The following is a 16,452-nucleotide window of genomic DNA, read 5'->3' as shown; positions in this document are numbered from 1 at the left end:
ATGACAGCTGTCAGGTATGAGACAGATAGAAACCATTAGGAATAAAACCTGAAGAACTGAAGTTAGGCCAGCAGTCTTAGGCCACTGAGGAAAACATTCTTCCCTACCCCAGTGGCCTGGGAAGGCCTCAGAGTCACACAAGAGTCACCAGAAGAAATGTCAATTATGAAGGCAAGCAAATATGTCACTAGTTTTAAAGAGATTTCCAACAAAGATGGCTCAAATAAAATTCTAGTGCTTAAAGAGACACAGCCATCTGGAAAATTTACTTAGGTGGAATAATCTTTACTCTACACAAGATGTGGGTTTGTAACTATATACCTATATTTGAAGGAGACCCAAGACCAACAGATCCTAAAATTAGTTTGCCAGTAAGCCAACCTAGCAGGTCATCTGTAAATGATGCAAGAGAAATTACAGATGACACTTAAGACTTCAAGCGAAAAACCCCTTCTGGCAACATAAGGCAATGCCTTCCACTCCTCCATGACTATTGCCATATATGACAAACATCCCCACAAACAGAGATGAGTCCAAGCCATACACACAGTCACATGAATCACAAGAGGACCCCACAGAGAAGAGCGTGCACAGCAGTAAAAACAGTGAAGCTGAAGAGAAGCTGAGGGGTAAGATGGGCGGATAGAGAAATTGAAAGAAAAAGGGGGTTTGGATGTAGCTCAAGCAGTTGAGCACCTGCTTCTCATATATGAAATCCCAGTTCCATCCCCGACCCCAGTACCAAAAACCAAAAACAAAAACAAAAAGAAAGAAAGAGAGAGAAAGGTGCATAGGCTGATTGGGGAGCCAAGGAGAAAGTGATCCGATGAGCAATGGTACCTGGTACAAGATTCCTGCACCTCACTGCTGCCTCTTGAACTGGCAGAATTTCTGAGCTTCTTCACAGTTGGTGGGGGGAAATAAGAAGAGCGGAGTCTCTGAAGTCCCAGACCCTCCAAGGCTGGCAGGGCATTTCTGAAGGACAGAGACACCTGAGGGACGGGCCCATAGTAGATCATCCTCTCAGCACCCCCACTGTGGATTTGCAGAATATATATATATATATTTAAATACCATTATTTGAGATGGGGGAGAGGGGGAGTAAGATGGATTGAAATGACAGATTTAAGAATCTAGCCTGCAGAAATACTCATGAAAGTGCAATGAGGGGAAGCCGCTGTGGCTCAGCCAGCTGGGCTCCTGTCTACCATATGAGAGGCCCTGGATTCGTGTACCAGGGCCTCCTTGTGAAGGCAAGCTGCCCCGAGCACTGCGGAGAGCTGACGGCCCACACCTGTGCTGCAAAGAGCTGATGCAGCAAGATGACGCGACAAAGGGAGACAAGCAGACACAGAAAAAATGCACAGTGAATGGACACAGAGAACAGGCAGCAAAACAAGCCACAAGGGGGAGTGGGGAATAAATAAATCTTTTAAAAAAAGAAAGAAAGAAAGTACAGTGAGGCAATGAGGATATTCACTGAAGCATTATCTGTAAGACTGAAAAACTGGAACCAACTTAAATAGCCATAAACCAAAATCTGGTTAAATAAACTGAGTGCAACTTAAAATTAAGTAACATGGAATAACATGAAGCATTTAAAAAAAAAAAAAAAGGCAGATCCACAAGTAGAAAAGAAAAGGAAAGGGATTTTTTCTTTTGGAGTAATGAAAACATTCTAAAATTGACTGAGGTGATGACAGCACAACTCTGTGATGAAAACAAGAGCCAAAGAGTGTACACTTTGAATGGATTATACAAAGCATGGGACTGTATAACACAGGGAATCCAGTGGTGGAAGATGGACTGTGGTTAACCTACAAATATGAGAATGTTCTCTCACAAACTATAACAAGTATATAATACTAATACAGGGTGTTAATAACTGAGTGGGTTGGGGGGGAAATACACCAAGTGAAAGATATGGACTATAGTTAGTAGTAGTATTTTGATGATACTCTTTCATAGTTTGTAACAAATGTTCTACAACAATTTAGTGTTGGTGGTAGGGTGATGTATGGGAGTCCTGTATAATGACATGCATGTTTGTTTTGTAAATTCACAACTTTTACTATAAACTTATTGTTTATATATGTTCATGCATGAATGATAAACTTGAAAAAATTTTAATTTAAAAGAAAGAAAGAGAAAAGAATGTCACTGATAAATGCTGGGAGCAAAAGCAGACTATAGGGAAGCAGATGTGGCTCAAGTGATAGAGTTCCCACCTACCATATGGGAGGACTCAGGTTCAATCCCTGGGACCTCCTGGTGAAAAAGAAGAGAAAGTGAGCCCACGTGGTGAGCCAGTGTCTGCATGAGTGTCCATGCGGTAAGCTAGTGCCTGCACAAGTGAGTCACACAGCAAGATGATGACACATCAAAAGAGAGATGAAGGGGAGAGTCAAGGTGATGCACGGCAGAGACCAAGAACTGAGGTGGCGCAATTGACAGGGAACCTCTCTCCCCATCAGAGGTCTCCAGGATTGAATTCTATAGGAGAGAAAATGAGAAGAGAAGACAACACAGACAGCAAAAACAGCAGGGTGGGAGGAGGGGAAGGGGGGGAATATAAATAAATAAATAAATCTTTTTTAAAAAGAATTATATATATATATAATATGCCACTTTTGTAAAGACAGAACAAAACTACATCTATTGAAGGAACACAGAAAAAAATCAAGGCAAGCAGGGAGGCAAATTTGGCTTAACTGATAGAGCGTCCACCTACCACATGGGAGGTCCAGGGTTCAAACCCAGGGCCTCCTGACCTGTGTGGTGAGCTGGCCCATGCGCAGTGCTGATGCACACAAGGAGTGCCATGCCATGCAGGGGTGTCCACACACAGGGGAGCCCCACACGCAAGGAGTGCACCCCGCAAGGAGAGCTGCCCTATGTGAAAAAAGCACAGCCTGCCCTGGAATGGCACTGCACACATGGAGAGCTGACGCAGCAAGATGATGCAACAAAAAGAGACACAGATTCCCACAAAAGAACACAGAGTGAATGGACACAGAGGGCAGACAATGCGGGGGGATAAAAAATAAATCTTTAAAAAAAAAAAAAGACCTGCTAACAGGTGCTTACCATGGGAGGATGGGGGAAAGGTAAGTTGCTTTCTTTTTTTCACACCTTGGTGCTGTTTGAATTTTCATATAAAGGATACATTAATTTAACTAACAAACAAACAAAAATGTCTTGTCAGAGGCATCCCTGCCCATCTCCTTACATCCTGGTTGTGCTCACATCCCCACCTCTGCCCGGCCTCCAGCCCAACCCCACTCACAGATGCAGGCAGCAGCCAGCAGGCGGCCGGCCGCATAGGGGGCCAGGCAGGTCGGGAAGAGAGGCTGCACCATGTAGTTGGCAAAGGTGATGGCAATGATGGCCTGGCTGGTGGGTTCGATGATGAGGAGGGAGGTCCACAGTCGAATGAAGGCAAGGAATCCCCCAAAGGCCTCCAGGATGTAGGCGTAGCTGGCCCCAGATTTCTTAATGGTGGTGCCCAGTTCCGCATAACAAAGGGCCCCAAAGACAGAGAAGAGGCCCCCAACAGCCCAGATGACCAGGGAAAGGCCAAAGGAGGCACTGTACATAAGCACGCCTTTTGGGGAGACAAAAATGCCCGAGCCGATCATGTTCCCCACAATCAGGCACACGCCATTAAGCAGTGAGATCTCCTTCTTCAGCTTCACCTGCTCGGACCCCGGACTGGTTCCATCAGCCAAAGGGGAGGCAGCCTCATCATGCTGAGGGGCCACTTCATACTTCACTCTGTCACCCATGGCAGAGGAGGAGAAAAAAGTCTTCACCAGCTTCCTGGCATCACCGTCTAGGGAAAAAGGATAATGAATATTATATGTGTTGGGCAATTGGCAATTACCTAGAAGCCCTCCCACAAAGAGGCCAGTAGGGGCAGCCCACCTCCACCCACCACTTCAGAGACCTTGAGCTTGCCTCCCACTGCCATCTTCTTCAAATGGAAAGCAACATCAAAACAAGCTCACCTTGAATTTTTAAGGGAAGCCATCCATACCACAGAGAGAAAGCATCTCTCTGTCATAATTGGGATAGGGTCACCTATCTGATTTACAACACAGAAAACTAAATACTGGTTCTATCTGAACCTGCTGTGATATAGGACAAGACAAGAATGGGGGCAGTTCAGCAATTCCTAGGTGTAATCATAGTAGTTTGAGCCTGAGTTTTCAGCCTTACCCCAAAAAAGTCTGGCTTCCCTCCAAGTTGTCTCACCTGTTACCTGTGTTGAGATGCAAAATTAGGAAAACAACTTTGCAAGCAGCTTATCTGTGGGGTCTCCTCACAACACTGCACTTTTATCCAAGGCCTCTATCTCTGACAAACCTAAAGCCTTCAGGGATATCCTGCTGGAACCCACAAACATCCCCCTGCTCAGGGAGCATCCCTTATACAAGCCTCAGCTGGGGTCTTCCGCCCTAGCAGAGCCAGATGCTCCCCCAACCCCCCCAGGAAGAAGACAGCCTATTCTCTTTCCCTGGCTTTTCCTTCCCCAGGTATCTTTCCAAGTCCTCAGGATTCCAGACCTCCTGCCATCAAATCCCACACATCAGCATAGTTGCATCACCCAAAAAAAATTATGAATGAGAGAAGGGTGATCCAAACTTACAGCTGAATCTAGAGATGACTGGAGGCAGCTGATGACTGCTCCCCACCCAGGAGTTGCTATTGGAGGGATGCCATCCAAAGCCAAGGAAGAGATAGCTGAAGCCGGGCAACAGGTGCCAGAAGAAACCCAGGGCAAGAGAGCTAAGAAGAACACAGGAGAGGCTAGTCAAGCAAATGGAGACTGGGGCAAAGGGCACGTGCTTGGACACTACACAGCGACAAAGAGGTGAGGTGAGCGAGGTGAGTAGGGGTGAGGGAAGAGGGACGAGGGAAGCATAGGAGGTACACTCACTCCCGGGCCCCGGATATAAGCAGGTTGTCAGAGTGGCCAACGGCGGTCAGGGAGATTCAACCTCTGGCCGCTGGAGGAACTGTGATCAGACTGCTTCTCGTCTTCGCAGCCAGCATTTAAAGAGGAGGCTGGGCCAATGCTTACGGCTTTAAGTCAAGAAGGGCGGAGGGGTGAGGGAAGGGGAGGGGAGTGTTAAGCAACCCTCTGGTTCCAAGGTTCACGGGCCCTTCACATCTGCAAAAGGGGTGGCTAGGACCTCTAGGCTCAGCACTTTCTGAGATAAGAACTCTCTCACTCAGGAATCTCCCGTGTCAGCTCCACTCTGGGACTCCAGACCCAGAAGAAAGGACGCACAGCTGGGTGCCGGCTGTTCTGAGTAAGTTAGAGACTAGGTGGTACCTGAGAAAGAAGACACAACCCTCTCCGTCTGTCCTCCATGCCCCACCCTAGCCCACTCCTCTCTCACCCCAAACAGCTAAGAAAGGCAGGAAGGTTGCGCATTGTGACACAAAAGCTTATTCACATGCTGAGATTAGAGGAAGTGTAAGAGGTCCACACATCCCGTGATTGGGCGTCTAGAGAGGAGAACTCCCCACACTTCCCCATGCAGAATGAGGAGTGGCTAACCAGACAGCCACTTGGGCCATTATCATGAGACTGAGCCTCAAGCTGCTTCCGAGGAAACATGTTCAAGAAATGACACTCAAACCCCTGGCTGCATCCCCACCCCACCCCCCACATATGCCTGTTCATCCTTAATAAAATATACCAAGATCTTTGGGGTAAGCATAAATTCCTATAAATACCTTCCCCAAATACAAGTTTACTCCAATTTCCTACTAATATGGGGAAAATAAGATCTCACCCATCTATCCTGGCCAGACAGGCCCAGAACAGGCAGAGGATGTTGAACATTTTTTGGAAACCACATAGTTTATTCTATCTTTGCAATCTACTTTACATCTGGTATTCCAGCAGAATGTACTGGAAATGCACTCCACTTATTCAGAAACCCAAGTTTATGTCTGTCCCTTCGCACATGCTTTCTAATCCTCTTTGCTCATTCTACAATCAGAGAATAGAGACCTAAAAACGCCTCGGGGTGGGGGGGGGAGAGCTAGTGCAGCTCAGTGAAGGAATTCTTGCCTTGCATATATGAGGTCCCTGGTTCAATTCCCTATTCAGTCTAAAAATTCCTGGGAGATTTATCTGTACCCCACTCCTTCCCATTCTAGCTCCTTAAGCTTTTTTTTTTTGGGGGGGGGGGTGGCAGGAAGGGAAGAAGAACCTGGGGAGGATCCTAGCCTTAGCCTTCCCAGAGATCATGCTTCTTCCATGACACTGCCTCATAAATGGCTGCATTCCCTCCAAAGAAGTCTAGCCTTTTCTCCCAGCTCACCCAAAATGCACTTATTGCACACTTATCAGGACCAGACACTTTGCTAAGCCTTTAAATGCATTATTTAATCCTTCCAGCAGTCTCTAGACAGGTAAAAAGTCACTTGCCAGGGTTCTAAACTTAGGAGGGAGGCAGGTCAGCTAGCACTTTTAACCACTGGACTGGACTGTCTCCCAAACCTTCTGACCCCCTCCAACCTGCCCTAGTCTCTAGCCCTTCCTTTCCAGGGATTCTTAACCTTTTTTGTTCCATGGGACCCCTATGCCAGTCAGGTGAAAACCATGGACCCTTTGGTTTGAAATAATACACTATAATGTGTATTGTTTAATAAATACATCACACTCTCACTAACATATCCCCACAAGAATAATGGTTTTTTGCATTTCAATTCAAGCTCACAGACCCCTTAATAAGAACCTGTTTTAAACAGAAAAGCATTTCAGGTGGTTCCCTAATGAATAACCGGGGGAGATCGGTGGGCAGGCGTGATTAGAATAAAAAGAATGCCTGTGGCCTCTGCCTTTCTTCAGTTTATAGCCTAGGCTAAAAGCTCCAACAGAGCTTGCTCATCTCCTTCCAGGCTGCTTTCTCATCCCTTTGCAGAGATGAGAGGCAATAACAAGTCCGCTTGGCAGTGCTACTATTGCTAGAGGGCCCACTTTTCAAGCAAACAAAAACACATGGCAACACATCATCACGCCTGCCCTTTTAAGACCAAATTCACTGGCACCAAGGGATGGGCATGTGCCCTAAAGTGACTTAAAGAAAAGAAACCAAGGAGGGGCAAAGAAAGGGAAAACCATGAAGGAATGTAGGCAGACAAGTGTCCAAGGTTTAGTTCCTGACTGGTGGTATCTGAAAAGTAAAGTCCTCTTCAGGGAATCTTGAGACAGAAATCCCCTGAGGCGGGGTGGGGGTGGGTGGGTGGAGGGCGTGAAATCCACACTCCAGCAAACAGCATGCCCTAGTGGTCTCACCAGGAAGAGCTGAGAATGGAATCTCCTTCCTACCCTGCTCTTCAGCCCCGCCCGCCCACACAAACTGGACAGGGGCAGCTGTCATGTGTGGAGACGCTGCCCACCTCTTTTCTCAGCCACTGCCTAGCACTGTGGGCAGTAAAGCGCCGTCCTTGGCAGCTCACAGTCCTCCTTGGGACCCTGACTCTTGCAGGTAATGCTTCCACCATTCAGGCAGCCTGGACCAGCACAACCCCCGCCCCGAGGGGACTTTCCTAAAGAGGCTCTCCCACCCAAGACTTTACAGGAACCTTGCAGAGTGCGAACCCCTGTGAGTGAGATAACGGCATTCCTGGTACACAGCATCCTTTGTTTTCCTTCCCTGTCTGAGATGCAAGTCATTCAGGTCCCAGCAGAGATTACAGGACAATACATCCTACAGCCGTGGGAGAAGTGTCAGATACAGGGGTTCAGGAAACTCAGGTCCCCCAGCACGCAGTGTCTGGCAGAAGAGCCTCCAGGAACCAGCACACAGCGCAGGGTCAGCTCCTCAGCCAACCGAGGGAGCTACCGTGAGAACACACTTTCTCCCCCAGAGACCCCATGTCCTCCTCCCCGGCTCCAGGCTCCAACTAGTCTGAGCTGCCTCCCTAACAACAGAAACAGAAAATAGACATGCTCTGGTCGGACTGGATTCCCCCATCACCCCAGGCTACAAGCAAAGCTCCTCCCTCCCCAGTTCTCCACTTTGTTTTGCTATATTCCACTGTAACTAAGACAGTCTTTCTCTTTTTAAAAATGAAACAGGAGAGAAATTGTTTACTCCTGTGGCCGGGGCTCCCGCTAACATAGGGTTGAAGTCTCTGGGCAGAAGGGCTTTGCCTAGGGCGGCTGTCCCAGAGATCGTAAAACAAGGGGCTCTTGGGGCGCCCTTCAGCCGGTTTTCAGGACTCTCACTCCATCCTTCTGAACTTCCCCTCTCACCCATTGTCCCTCCTCTCCCACCTCTTACCTGTCCCGTGACCTTTGGGCAGGTGCAGGGAGGAGGGGCTACCAGCATGCTCAGGGGTGGGGGGTGGGGGGTGAGGGTGGGGGGAACTGGGGGTATGGCTCGAGCTGCAGCAGCTGCTGACTCTGAGGAGCAGAAAAGGCAGAGGGCGACGGGGACCGAAATGGAAAACAGGAAAACACATGTGTGACTCTGGCCGGCAGCGGGGAGGGGCCAGGGGATGGGCTGGAGCTGGGACTGCCTGGTCATCCCCAGACGACCTCGATGCCAGCCCGCCTCCAGGCACCTTCTCCACTGTGAATCTCAGTGTCTCCTCTTCTTTACCTCAGCCCAGGGACTTCCTTGTTGACCAATGTCTGCTGAGTACTTACTTGTCTCTCTCCCTCATTCCATTCCCTCCTCATCTCCCACTCAGTACTGTCCTTAGACCTGCAGAGGGCATAAGATGCCATGGGTAAGGCAATGAAATTTTGCAGTCCCATCCCAAGGGTTTCAGTGCCATTTTGGCCTCTATGTAAGGTAAATACATGCCAAGGAAAGCCAAGTACCCACCCAAACACCAAGCAAGTCCACTCACTTGTGGACTTCAGGTGATGTGTGAGTCACCAGGTAAGAGCCAACCAGGGTCATAGTAAGCTGTGGGCACCCTGGGAGGCTGAGCTGGCACCACTTCAAACCAGAATATTTGCTCAATGTTTACTTAGAGGAGGTGAGGGAGAAACTGGTTTTCTTAGAATAAAACCTGTAAGTCTCTCTCTTTATAGTCAGAATTAGAGATTGTTACATGAATTCATCACATGCAATTTTCAGAAGCAGACAACTTCTTGATAGGCATATTAAACTATTTAAAATGTAGACAATAGCATAAATCTCTCATCCTCAGGGAGTGGCACTTCACAGTGCATTAGGCATCTTCAGAATTCCAGCTGTAACTGCTGCCTTTAGGCAACAGTCAGCTGGGCTATACTCTGCAACTTGCATCTGCTTGTTGCAAAATTATACCATAAACAGGTAGGTCAGGTAAGACTCATCAAGGATTCCATGTATGTCAGTGAGCAGGATCAAATTTGCACCAAGAGTCATATACAGAAATCAGAGTTCACTGGTACTAAATGCCTGAGTTATCCCAACAGTATTTAGTCTCTGTAGACCCAGGCTGTTGCCCAGCTGGCTTGCCGCTTAACCCCATTCTGGAGTCAAGTCCAAGTTGTAAGTAAGGGGAATCCTATGAAGACAGACCTAAAGCTGCCCCTGTTGGCATTGGCCCCTGCTTTCCCCCTCACTCCATTCCAACCACACTGGCCTCCTTGCTATTGCCACACATCAGGCACAGGCACATACCCACCTCAGAGCTTTTTCAATTGCTAGTACTTCTCTTTAGAATATTCTCAGCTGTGATAGTGTCATTCCCTCACTCCACTCAGGTGTCAAACAGCACCCTTTTTCAGAGAGGCCTGCCCTGAGGCCTTTCTAAAAGAGCATCTCCTTCCTGCTGTTATTCTCTTTCCCTTCACAGTGCTTCACTTCTTCCTCGGCACTTAGTATACCTGGAGCTGTTTGTTATCTGCCATCCCACTAGAATGTAAGTGTCACAAGAGCTCTGTTGACCACTGTATCCCCAGGGCCCTGCACATGTGGACAGTCAATAAATATTTGCTGGGTTCATTCAAACAAAGTTGATCCTCCTAGACTGATTTCCCAGCTGGATGAGCTCCCCAGAATGTCCTTGAACTTGCCCTCCAGACCCTCTGGTGCTGCTGCTCTGGCTCCCAAGCAAGGAATATTCTATTGGATGGTATTAGATGGAAGAGAGGGCGTAGGGTATGATTTTCATAGTTTTACAGGGTTTAAAACAGCCTTTTTGTATCATTAATGGAGTTGGAAGAGAGTGGAAAGCCCCTCATCTAAAGCATCTTTTCCCGGAGGCGAGAGCGAGGTGCGACCACCGCCAAAAGGTCGCAGAGGGAGGCGAGCGCTTAGGTTCACGCAGAGCCGGTGGGTCAAGAAACCAGCGCTGAACCGCAAACTCCTAAGCTTGAACTCTTCCCAGACGCCCTCACCTACCCTCTCCCCGCCGGCTTCCTCTCCTACCCTCCTTAGCGATCCCGTGGGCCTGTCCCCGCGCCTTTCCAATCTCCGTCCCCCCAGGCCCGCCCCACCCAGCAGGCCGGCTGCGCTCACCTTTGCACTTTCTCCCACACTCCCTCCCCCTGTGCTCGCTTTCCCGGCCCGCTCCTTCCCGTATTTCCCTAAGTCCCTGGGCCCCGGCTTCCGCGTCTCCGGCCCCAGGATCTCCCGCCCCGGCCACTGCCCGCCCTCGATGGCCTTCTGAAAAGCTCCGTGGGCCCGCTAGTCGAGTTGCGGCTGCCAGGCCGGACCAGGCTGCGCCCTGGGGGACAAGGACCCAACCCCACCCGGCGTCCCTTCCGGCCTTTCCACCTGGCCCAGGAGCTCCCTTCCCTCCCCGGGATCCAGGAAGCACTAGAAAAGGTGGTTGTGGTGGATGCTGAAGGACTCCAAAGCCCGCGAACCCAGAGGCCGCAGGCTCCGCTGCGCCCTCCCGGCCGCACGGCCGCGCTGCGGCGGGCTCGAGACCACCGCGCACGCCCCTGGGCAGGCGCCGCGGCCCCAGGGATGCCCTGGATTGGAAGGACGCTTCCTCTTCCCTCCCTCCATCCAGCTCCAGCTGGCGGCCCGACGAACACTGGCGGGAGCCCCAGACGGTGGCAACCCCTGTGCCCATCCCCGAGATGCTTGTGAAACTCGGAAGGGACCCAGGACTGGGAAGCCCCCTCAGGGGCGGGATGGGGCGGCGCCAACTTGCTGCCGGGGGAGGGGCCTCCCGCAAAGGCAGCTCCTCCACACGGGGTCCCAGCTCCTGGTCCCCTCGGCAGAGCTAGGGCGTCAGCTTCGATATCCCAAGTTAAAGACTGGTCTCCACCAAGCTGGGAAGGAGGTGTTGGGCAGCTGAGTTGTCGCCAGGCGGCAGCACTTAACCAGAAATGTCCGGACTTGGGGAGCCTGGGAGGCTGGAGTACTCTAAACCTTTTTCATCTAAAGAGCCTTAGCAGTAGCCTGGACACTACGAAAGGGGGAGTTGCTGGACTAGTTCAAGAAGAGGAATCTAGGAATGTTTCACAACGTTTTATGCCTAAAAGATGACTTGTAAATAATACAACTACCTTTTTGTACCTTTTGGACAGTATAGCTTTGACATTTTGTAAAGCCAAGATTGTGGCTCTGCAGAAATGCACAGAAGGCCCCTTTACCACCCACCTTCAAGATCAGACTGTTGGAAAGGCACACACAGCTTAAGAAACTTCCCAGCTGCCAGGCAAGAAAAGAAGAGGGTAGACTGGGGTCACAATATGTCCATCTTGAAGCTGGGTCATTTGATGCAGAATTTAACCAAGTACTAATTAAGCAGGGATTTGACAGCCCTGGGAAAAGACAAGGAATCTGTTACAATAAATTATGTAAGTAATAAGGACATAATATGCAAATCATTGCATGTGTGTGGGTGGACGGTTTATATCTTGAGGAGGAAGACAATGACAGAATGTGGAAGTTACTTCCCAAGCAGTTCACCCTTCTCTCCACAACTTCCTCAACCTTAGAATTTGGTCACAAGCATGCAAAAAGGGGGGGTTGTAAAATGAGATGAAATCAACTACCCAGAGTCAACTTTACTTATGTTCTCTATCATCGTTTATTCATTACAATCATTCAAAAGCACCTAATTTCCCAGAGCAAAGCATTTGTACAAAAGTAACTCTATAAATAGAGACCTGCCAGGGTAGAAGGATATTTGAATAAGAATCTTAAATTAAAATATGAGAATATAAAAAAAAGTTAAAAACAAATACAGGCCATGATGCCCTTGAGAAGCAAATGAGTTTAAATGGAATTGTTTTGTGGTCAGAAAAAATGCTGGAAAAGCGGTCCTCTTCTGTTGCCCAGGCTGTCAGCATCCAAGAGGCAAAACATGAAGCTGAGACTCCTGATGCTTTACACTGCTCTTGACTCCAGCTTTTGCCAGATGAAGTACAAAGGTTGAAAGACATCTTGATTGGGATAATGAAGCTGGTTTCCTGTGGCTTATGAGACTGATGAAATCATCAAAGAGTGCTGTCCAGGTGCCTAACCCCCTCCTCCCACAGTGTTCCATAAGGTCCTGGTAAATGCTGATGATGTCAGCTTGCTCTCGCACAAATCCACTCTCTCTCAAAATCCCAATCCATATTTCCTGCTATTTACAAACCATGGATTGTCCCCCTGCCACATCACACTAACCACGTCAAAGGCTGAACTTGTCTTCCTTCCAAAGACCTTTCTCCTCCCAAATTTCCCAACTCCAAACAAACTTCCCATCCTGTTCCCAAAATCTACCAGCTCTGGCTCCTTGACTCCTGCAGCTACTAAATGATCACATGTGTTCACTTCTGCATGTGGAATTCATATTGTCCGTGTTATTTGGTCACTTTAATTCATGTGCCCTTTTCTACGATTTTGCAAATCAGCAGTGTCTCCCTAGTGTGTGAGCTACTAGGAGACAGGAACGGTACTGATTCAACTCCTGTGTATAGTGTCAGTGGTAGTGCCAACCTCTCTTCTTTCCTGTCAGTCCTGAACAATGACTCTTGGGTTATTCTTCAAGCCCTTGACTTCTACCACTTGATTCCCCAACTGTAAACTATTTAATGGGATTCCAGTGCTGTTTACCTCAGCTGTCTGTCTCAGCACCAGACAAAGGCTCATGGAGCCAGGGAAAGGTGTCAGTCTTTATTCTACCACTAACTTTATCTTTTTAAATATATTTTTTATTTATTTTCTACCACTAATTTTAAAGCAATAAATCAACAAGTCACTTTTTGATTCATTTTCCTGATATCTGAAAAATTACAAGCAATATGTACAATGATTTCTTCCTGGACTGACTTATCTACTTTACAAGTTTATTATGAAAATCAAATGAAATCATTTATGAGGAAGTGGTTTGATAAGTAAAACTGAAATATATGGATGTAAGATGGTAATGGCACTATATTGTCTTACTCCCCTTTGGGGGCGGTAATGACTATTGGTTGGCTTCTAGCCAAGTTTCTTTTGTTCCCATCCTGTCTTCTGGTTCAGCCCTACTCTATACCATTCTTATTGTTATCAAAATAGCAGCTTTTACTTCTTAAAACAGGATCCACCCTTCCCCTCTTTCAAACCACAGCTTGGAGCCACCTCCTGTGGAAAAACTTCTCAGTTTTAGAGAAGGAAATGATAAACTTCCAGATAGGCCATTATACCACTCTCCCAGGTCCCCCATTCAGCAAGTGCTTGAGTGTCTAGCCTAGCACACAGTACTGGGCATTTTAAAGGAGCTTCACCCTTCATAAAACACTTTCACTCTCACCTTTAAAATGTTTTCACAAATGTGTTATATTAAGGTTTATTTTTCTTTTGAATGAAGAAATTAAGGCTAAATAACTTCTCCAAGGCAGTACTGAATAGCAAGTGACAAAAAGGAGGGAAGGAATCAAAGCTCTGGGTTTGCCACTTACTAGTACTACCTCATGGGGTTGTTGCATTAACTATATCTGGCAATGTGTGGTGGTTGCTCTTATGAAAATGGAATCAGTTCTCAGCGCCAATACCCCTTCTTTGGCCACCTACTCTAGGTCAAGCTTCCATTAACTGCTCACGGGCACCAGGATAGCTTCCTTTCCCAGCACTCTCCTCAGCTGTAATGCTACATTAATGTGTGTGATCATTTGATTATGGTCCTCCCTCCTCTAGACTGATAGCATTATCAGGATAGGATAATGTCTGTTTTTGCTCTCCATACACTCTTCCGCACCTCATATAGCACTTGTTGCATAAAATTTCTTCAATAAATTTTTTGGATAAATGAGTTTGAACTGAAAGCCCAGTTTTCTGATTTACTTTAGATTTGACCACTTCTCTTACTGTGGGAAAAATATGTGACAAACATTGACACGGGACACTGTAAAATGAAGTAATGTGGATGTTACTCCTCTTAGAGAAAAGTTACCATGAATTTCGAAGAACTAGAGGCCGCCGAGGGGAGGTCGTGGGAATTGTTCGTTTACGAAGCAGTCCAAGGATGCGGCCAACCCTGAAGACGCATGCGCAGAAAGACCGGTCTCAGCGAAAAAGCTTGGACTGCAGATTGCAGCTTGTTTCTCCCTTCCGTACGATGGCCCAAGATGGCGGAGCCCGTGACCAGAAAGCCAGATCCAAGATGGCGGCTCCCGCGTCTTTCGTAAGTAGCGCGTAGTCACCGAGGCCACGCCCACTTCCGGCTTCACGGCGGCAGCATGGCTGCTTTAGGGACTATGCTGGCGAGTGAGTGGGGTGGACTCGGGAGCTGGAGGGCGGTGGGCTTGCTTCCCCCACTCCCACGCGAGCTGGTTGCAAGGCGTTTGCTTCAACTCTGTCCCGTTTTCCAAGCAGGTATCCGGAGGCTGCACTGCAGCCCAGCGGCGCGGGCGGGCAGCCAGTGGCGGCTCAGGTGCGTGCCGGGGGCGGGGTCAGGGGCCGAGGAGGTGGGGGTCCAAGAGTCGCGCCTGAAGCTCACCGGATTGTTTTTCTCCTCTTAGTCAGGGGCTGGCTGCTAACCCCTCCGGCTACGGACCCCTTACGGAGCTCCCAGACTGGTCTTACGCTGGTGAGGGCTGATTTGACAGTTAACTCTCCTTCGGAGATTTTCACCCAGAGAGAACGCACCTGGGAGTGGGGGCAGTGTCCAGGTGGGAGCGTGTCTGAGTGGAAAACTTATTTAACTTTATATTTGGAAAACGGAATTTGAGGAAAGAGGCCTATTATTTATTTTGTAAATTAAACTACGACCGTGGAAAGTAAAGCTTGACAGGATCCTCTTGAATAGGGAGGATAAGCAGAAGACAATTCCAAATCGGAGCGCCCCCGGATGGGAGGTGGTAATAAGACTTTTATGATTCTCTAAAGGGGACATGGGTTTTTAAAAGTTAGGCAGCACTGCCCTTCCTTGTGGTAAGTACATTGTTGAGAGTTCGGTCCCAAATGCTGGAGGAGCCCTTTGAAAGGCTGTCTAAGTGAGGCTCACAGACAGAGAGGGATAGATGAATGAGGATTGAGGATAGCAGGCTCCCTTCAGAAAAGTCTCTTTCCTTTAAAGAGAGAAAAAAGAAGGAAAGGAAGGAAAGAAGGAAGGGAGGGAGAGAAAGAAAGAAGGAGAGAAGGAGAAAAAGAGACACTTTCAGAAGGAGTTTAGGGCCTCAGGATGGGGATTTGGCCAGAAGAAGGAAGGCATCAGTGGAGTGTTTCTGAAGGAGATTCAGCATTGCAGAGCACCTTGAATCCTCCAGGCTGAAGAAGGTTAAGTGAAATAAACTAGGAGCTTAGCTTCTTATTGGTGGGTCTCTTACCTCACCTTTGAAGATGAGGGACATGTTATAGGAGAATTAAGCTGAAGTGGTTATGAAATAGAAGAAAGATTGGTTCTTCACTCATTCCTCTTACAGTGCTTGTATAGGATGCTGCAGGCCACCTCTAACGCTTGCCTTTTCTCTCCCTTATATCGGCAGATGGCCGCCCTGCTCCACCAATGAAAGGCCAGCTTCGGAGAAAAGCCCAAAGGGAGGAGCTTGCAGTGAGTGGCTACAGCCCCAATCTGAAAAGGAAAATTTAAATTATAATTTGTCTTGAGCTGTGTTAGCACCTAAGCTAACATACCACACCAAGGTTGTAATAGCGCCATGAAAAGTGTGGGGCACTCCTAAAGCAGGATGCCATAGCAGACATTCTGCCCCACATTTTGCTGTCTCCCTTCTGCCTCACAAAGACTCAGGACTTTTTCCCAGGCCTTCCCCAGTCAGCAGTGTCATTTTCCAGCTGAAACTTCTGACTTTGATCTGTAAATGAAAGGATATATGATGTAAAGCTCAAGACCCTGATGTTATCCACACTGTTTTCCTGTCTGTTTCAGAGACGAGTTGTACTGTTGTCACAGGAAATGGATGCTGGATTACAGGCATGGCAACTAAGGCAGCAAGAGAAGTTGCAGGAAGAGGAGAAGAAGCAGAAAAATGCTCTTAAACCCAAAGGGGTTTCACTGCAGACCCCATCTCCAAGTCAATAAAAAGCAACTCCTGGCCCA

General features: G+C 48.1%; 2 protein-coding genes across 6 annotated transcripts in view; one reads left to right on the top strand and one right to left on the bottom strand.

Moving 5' to 3' along the window:
- SLC7A7 (solute carrier family 7 member 7) overlaps positions 1-8,392 on the bottom strand; it is a 34,311-nt gene extending 25,919 nt beyond the window's left edge. Inside the window, exons 1-2 of one of the 4 annotated variants that reach the window (XM_058293741.2) lie at positions 8,307-8,392; positions 3,287-3,832 (exon numbers count right to left, since the gene is read on the bottom strand). In XM_058293741.2, coding sequence (XP_058149724.1) covers positions 3,287-3,785 — 499 coding nt within the window. In that variant the 5' untranslated portion in view covers positions 3,786-3,832; positions 8,307-8,392. Of the gene's footprint in view, positions 1-3,286; positions 3,833-4,218; positions 4,256-4,648; positions 4,721-4,939; positions 5,032-8,306 lie in introns of those variants that run through there. The other 3 variants (XM_058293740.2, XM_058293742.2, XM_058293743.2) reach the window with 3 other exon arrangements.
- Positions 8,393-14,611: 6,219 nt separating this feature from the next.
- MRPL52 (mitochondrial ribosomal protein L52) lies at positions 14,612-16,452 on the top strand. 2 transcript variants are annotated; one of them, XM_004474571.4, is made up of 5 exons: positions 14,612-14,660; positions 14,769-14,826; positions 14,915-14,982; positions 15,881-15,945; positions 16,282-16,452. In XM_004474571.4, the coding sequence occupies exons 1-5, from the start codon at positions 14,633-14,635 to the stop codon at positions 16,432-16,434; spliced, it is 372 nt and encodes a 123-aa protein (XP_004474628.1). In that variant the 5' UTR covers positions 14,612-14,632; the 3' UTR covers positions 16,435-16,452. The 2 variants fall into 2 exon arrangements, with proteins under 2 accessions (XP_004474628.1, XP_004474627.1); XM_004474570.5 differs by having other exon boundaries at positions 14,620-14,660; positions 14,766-14,826.

The sequence above is a fragment of the Dasypus novemcinctus genome, chromosome 3 (genome assembly GCF_030445035.2).
Source record: "Dasypus novemcinctus isolate mDasNov1 chromosome 3, mDasNov1.1.hap2, whole genome shotgun sequence".
Classification (NCBI taxonomy): Eukaryota; Metazoa; Chordata; class Mammalia; order Cingulata; family Dasypodidae; genus Dasypus; species Dasypus novemcinctus.
Note: the sequence above shows the minus strand (reverse complement) of the source record. Positions and strands in the feature narration are given on the sequence as shown.